General features: G+C 42.5%; 1 protein-coding gene across 1 annotated transcript; it reads left to right on the forward strand.

The window, feature by feature from the left end:
* Positions 1-1,691: 1,691 nt before the first annotated feature.
* On the forward strand, positions 1,692-5,963 carry LOC149339771 (alpha-tocopherol transfer protein-like). The gene is made up of 5 exons (XM_089548433.1): positions 1,692-1,950; positions 2,952-3,197; positions 4,399-4,592; positions 5,027-5,137; positions 5,578-5,963. Exons 1-5 carry the CDS (start codon positions 1,866-1,868, stop codon positions 5,755-5,757), a joined length of 816 nt encoding a protein of 271 aa, XP_089404559.1. The 5' UTR covers positions 1,692-1,865; the 3' UTR covers positions 5,758-5,963.
* Positions 5,964-6,263: the final 300 nt, after the last annotated feature.

The raw sequence follows: 6,263 nt of genomic DNA on the forward strand, positions 1-6,263 counted from the left end.
CCACATACCAATTCTATTTGTTCCCCAATTCGATGGGAACTTATTGTTATCAAGGTAAGAAATTGTTCCTGATGTAGGGATGTGTTTAATCACACTACACTAGATTTTGTATTGGCGCGAGTCAATTCTGGTTTTCGACTCAGTCTAAATCGTGGCATTCATGTATTTCGTGGCACTGAATGTATAATAATTTCTGTTATCTCTGCGTACACGCATTTTTTTTCAGTTGCAAGCGACGTTTTCTATAAAAGTTTCTTGGGAACCGAGAGGCAATTAGGAAAGTTGGGTACAGCAACGAAACTGTGAATCGCCATGATCTATACTGCGTGGTCAGAGCTGCAGCGGCAGAGCTGTATTCACAAGGAAAAAGTGCCTTGACGCTTCCAATGCCACCAAATGTCTGTGGTCCGGGCAATGCTGGGCGTGAGCTCACAGAGCCTGTTGGCCTTCGGGCAATAGGGGCCACGCACTGAGCGCACGTGCCGGGTTCAGTGGCTTAGAAATCTGCCATCTCTGGTTCAGATATAACTTACTCGCAGCATTAATACTGCTGTTATAACTAAATAACTAAACAAGTTAAAACTAAGAAGAAAAACCAAAGAAAATTAGGGGAAAATAAAGAAAACGAAGAATTTTAAAGAAAAGTTACGTGTCTGCTTTTCTTGTTCATGGCTTTTGTGCCCTTCGGTTCGAGGTGCTACATGAATGCTCTGTCTTGGGGATTTTTGTTTCGTTTCTTGGATTTTGTTTCTTTTTTTTTATAGTTTCCCACGCAGGTGCACAATTGCTGAAAAGTGTAATACTCAGTGTAGGTACGTAGTGTTGTCATCCATGAACTTACTTAAATTTGTTGCCATCTGTGTTATTGTACGCCTTGTTCCGCTCACCTCAGTAATGCCCGCAGGGCATGAGGGTATTTGAATAAATAAGTAAATGGAAAAAGAAAAACAAGATATTTTCACGCTGCAGCCATCGTGTACTCGTCGAATTCCAGCGCGGTTAGTGAATGAAGGAGCGTCGAACGAGTTTTCAAAGCTGCGAGAAATTGAGCGCATGACGTGCTGCTGGACAGCTCTTACGTCTGCAATGCCGTAACAAACATAATGCTATAAGGCCAGCCACTAGAATACACAGCAACCAACAAGAACCGTCAAGAGAGTGGACAAATCAAAACAAGATTAAAGGCACGAGCTACGTCTACCGCCACCGCTGGCTTTTGGACTTTTTAAATGGAGTTGCCAGATTGAAAAGATGGGCTGTTTATAAGAATATTAACTATGCAGAAATTCTCACTGTTAGAATTGAGGATAAATTTCGAAGTAGTTCAATGCAGCAAAATTAAAAATAGATTTCTTTTATCTTCCACCATTTGTCTACGTAGCTGAAAAAAAGTTAGGAAACAAAACATTTTGCAGCTTTCTCATCTACTCAAACCGCCTCCTGTGCAGTTGCATCTTATGCTCTTTCACCGATCCTCTGGCGGAGGAACACAATTACACTTGTCAAAAACACCCAAGCGATTTTCGCCCCAGAGTGATTTTTGCTTTCATTATCAGAGAAGGACGGACGACCGATGACGAGCTGACGTCAATGCAGTGACCTTCTCTTTTTCCTCGCAAGCGCCAGGAGCAAAACCTGTTCCAGGTAGCGGTTGTACGTTACACACCCCTCTTATATAAACGGCGGACGAGCTAGCGCGCCAGCATTCGTAGGCACAAAACAGCCCATTAGATAGAGCAGACGCTGGTCGTGATCCGCGTGTCTGCAGCTCTCGAAAACAACACACAAGCGAGTGCTTAGCTCGCACGAAGGAAGAGCCTCGAATTACAACCCAGCATCACCGCTTTAGAGTCTGCCTGCAAGCCATGGAGCGGATTACTCCCCAGCCGTACACAAAGGATTGCGATGAAGTGAGGACCGCCCTGGCAAAACTGCGGCTTTCTCTGAAAGGTAAGCGGAATGAGTACAAACATAGCAAGAGAAAAGCATTTTTCGCGAAGCGTTTAGATTTAAAACTCAGAACAGATCAAATGACAATATGTTAAAACAAAAATGCGGAACTACTACTCTGTTTCCTGAAACTTTTCGTTTTATTTTCTACTCGGTTAACCATTTCAACGAAGCAACCGACAAGCTTGGGGGGAATGGCAGAAGTTCTCTTACGAACTCGCCTACAATTATAAAAGCAGCGTCAAGCATAAAACCTTTAATCATGATCTTGTTTGCGCCTTCTGCGGGAGTAGCACCTCATAAATAGCCTTTTATATCGCAAATTAGAAAGGAAGCAAGAAAAGCTTACTAACATCATTTATGTACTTCAACCCATCTTCTCAAGAACATGGAAGTTTAAGAAAGAGGGCGATTTTCAAGCACATTGTTTACTCAAGCATTAAACTAATTACAGGAAATAATGGCTCCGGGAGCACCTGACAAATACATTAATACTTTGGGTGCAATTTGCTGAGTACATGCTCGAGCACTATAAAAATTCAGTCGGAAATTTGGTATTAGACATGCCAAACTTAAATATCCAGCGTGTTCCGTGCATGAAAGCCTTTTCTTGGAACTGAGGAGCCAATCTTACTTTTCACACACCACACATTTCCTTGCCGTTTCAAGTAAAAAGAGTGAGTTTCTTTCTTGCCGAAATCTTTTATCCATTGCTCTTTCTCCTTGTATCGAAGGATGGCGATGTCATCTTTTATGAGAAAGGAACCTTAAAGGTGACACCTGTTAGAATTTCCTAAACGAAATGATTCTAAAAAGTCAATACTAAAAAAGCCCTAGCCCAACCTCCCCCCCCCCCTCCCCATCTACTCCCTCCCCCCCTTCCGCCCTCCCCTCCCCCCAGAAGGAAACTCAAACATCATTGCTTTAAACGTTTTTGCTTTTTAATTGGAGAGTTGATGTTGCGGGTGCGAATGTCCGATCTTTTTCTTCTTTTACTGCAGCAGGCGACTCAGAGCTCAGCGCGAGGAGTGACTCGGATTTTTTACTTCGATTTCTGAGGTGCACAAACTTGAACCCGGAATCAGCGCACTCAAGGATCCAAAAATACTACAAGGTGAAAAGCTCCTGCCACAAGGTGTTCAAAGACTTGATTCCGTCGGATGAAATGAACACAGGTGGACGATATCTGACCGTCGCTCTTCCCAACAAGGATGCTCATGGACGACCCATATTCTTGATCAAGCTAGGTGAGTATCGCGAATTTAGTACAATCAAAAAGGAAAAATGAAACAACAAGTGTAGCACTTAATACTGTTTGTTAACGGCGCTTGCTTTGAAAAAAAAAAATAACAAGTTCATATATGATGTCTACTGAGGATAGTACTATTGAACGAAAAAAACTTCTACAGATTTTAAATTTATTCTAATCTCTGCACGGTATAGTTTGCGCATGGAGGTTCCAGAGTACGAAAAGTTCCCATACAGTTTCAAGATGGTATGTTGTGATACGGTATAGTATTGGATGGTGTGGTGCGATATCGTATAGTATGATACAATATAGTATAGTATGGTATGGTGTGGTTTAACTCACAGTGCCTTCGTCAAGGCATTACAATGAGGGGGAAGAAGAACACATTTAATTCTTCAAATTTGCAGCTGCATTGCACACACAGCTAAGCATAAAAAAGGAAAATTATCAACAGGTATAGCAGCATCGCAAGAACGCGAGCAAAATGCATACAAAATATGGCGACATGATATCTAGCAGGGCAAACGCACAAGTAGATAAGGACATGCGGTGTTTAACGTCCAGAATTAGCAGGTTGGCAATGAGTGAAACAACAGTGGAGGTCTGCAGCTTAATCTTGTCCCCCCGCCGTTTCTCAGACATGCGATGATATCGGATAGCACACGGGTGTTTTGCGTTTCACCTCTGTCGAAATGCTGCCGCTGTGGCTGGAATTCAAATGCGCAGTACTGGTATCAGCAGCCGAATGCCAAAGCCACTGAGCCAACGAGGTGGTTCTCTCTACTCAAAACGATCAGAACGCTCTTACAGTGATATTTGCTTCCCGATTGGTGCCCAAAGGTGCGCGCATCTTCTATGTTATCTATATTTGTGATTATTTTATTTAACAATACCACCAAGCAAATGGAAAAATATTGAGAATACAGTACCCAACCAAATCAGAAATGGACAAGGAATGTAGTTACTAAAGCCTAAACGTTTCTTGCCTTTGTTTCTTCCAGGCATTTTAAGTGGCATTTATCGTACTTGCCATAAATGCGAACGACAAGGTGGTTATTATTATTAACTCCACAATTACGAAAGAGGTGTTCATGTATTTCGCAATCTCTGCTGGCCATGCTGCAAGGCATCACTGAATATATTTCCCGATATTCTGGTTTCATTCCAAACAACATTTTCTCTGCTTTTACTCCACGTAGGAGCTTGGGACCCTGCCTCTCTTCCCCAGTTTCGGTTTCAGCGAGCCGTCAACATTTGGCTGGAGCAACTGACCCGCGACCCCGCTTCACAAGCTGTTGGAATCTGCCTCCTTCTCGACTTCGGGGGCTGGTCGGCTTCAAAGATCTTGGCTTGCGAAATAAGCCTCGTTAAACAGGCCATCCGGTTTTTGCAGGTAAATGCCGTGCGTGTCTGCTAATCTGCAGACAGTACAAATTATATATATGGCATTTCTGTTAGCCTCTTATATATTCAATTTCTTGCAACTACATCGTGCGCAACAATTTTTGTTGGAAGAGTTCATGATATAGCTTAAGGGGCACATAATTTGAAACTTGAGCAATGCTCCGCTGTTGATAACTGCTTGAACGATAGCATAAGACGCCTAGCCCGCATATGATAGCCAGCTTGAACAAATTCCGTACTCTACAGTCTCTTCTATTCATTTTTTGGAGACCACTTATTAGAAGCGTTGACGGTCCTATCCCAGTTCTTCTTAAGCTTCAAGTGTGGTATAACAAACAATCAAGGTTACATACGTTGACATGACATTTGAGATATGGCAAGTGATTATATTTGATGGCCAAACCGCGGTATTCCAATGTGCAGGATGTCCTCCCGCTCCGGATCACCAAAGTTCATGTTGTGAAGCAACCAAAGGCGTTCAACATGTTTTTTTCATTGCTGAAACCATTTCTCAGCAAGGATGAACTTTCAAGGGTAAGTTGAGTTGATCTAACAGCATTCGCCGCAAAGCATGATGTTGTATGCGCTAATATTTCCGGATAAGCCAGTACAAGCGAATTCTTAAAACTCTGGACACTCAAAATAGATATGTAAATATGCCGAATATACTACCTCGGAAAACACCTTGAAGAAAACGTACGGCCAGCATGCCTGGAATTTCTTATTTTTTATCGTTTCACGTACAAATACCTCCTGCTTAGCGCTACTGTGCGCACCCACTTGCAGTTTCAGGTGCGAACATGCTGCCGCAAAAACGAGGCACAATGAATATGGGCGTTTTGTTCATTCTTATTCAAAGATATATCTGCAGAAGCGTTTGTGATCTTTTTTCATTTATGTTAGCTTTTTCTTTCCAAGTTCCGATTGTTTGTCTAGTGTAATTTATTTTTCTGATTTCGCTCCCCCTCTTTCAGTTCCAGCTCCATGGTGATTGCTTTGAAAAGCTACACATCGAAGTGCCCGAGAATCATTTGCCCTCGGAATATGGCGGCACGGCTCCTTCCATTGACTTCGATGGAATTTGGGAGCGTTTGCGAGAAGAAGACAGCGAATTCAGGGAAAACAACATATACGGATACCATAAGAAGTCCTGATCAGCCAACGAAGAAGGCACGTAGCGTCGTGCCCCTTTTAATGGTTTCCGTACTTTAAAAGCAACCTCTCATGGCACGGCAAGTCAAAACACAGTCTGTGATATCGCAAATATGTTTAACCTCAAGCCTTCTTGACACGGATGTGGTCACAACATCAGTTCTTTGCATTCGTGAATGCACAAAAAATAAAAATGTCGAGTTCTGGCCCTTGTTGTTAGCGTGCTCTAGATGTCACGTACGTTGAAAACATTGTGCAACTTTTGGTAAGTGAAGAACCACCAAAGAAAGCAGACATGGTCAATACCAACTTTTTCGTGGTGGCCAAAGTAAGTTAGTTCATTCGTTCGTTCCTTCACTAAGAGCTAAAGCAGTGAGAGCTTTACAATAGAGAAAATGTTCTTGAACGCTGTTAAAAAAGTATACGGGCTCCTTTGCATATATAGATTCTTTTTTGCCATGCAAATGGCGATTGTCCTTCTCTGCTCTCGCTCTAAATCGCGAAGAGT

This window comes from Amblyomma mixtum, chromosome 6 (assembly GCF_055824585.1).
Source record: "Amblyomma mixtum isolate Tamu chromosome 6, ASM5582458v1, whole genome shotgun sequence".
In the NCBI taxonomy this organism is placed as follows: domain Eukaryota; kingdom Metazoa; phylum Arthropoda; class Arachnida; order Ixodida; family Ixodidae; genus Amblyomma; species Amblyomma mixtum.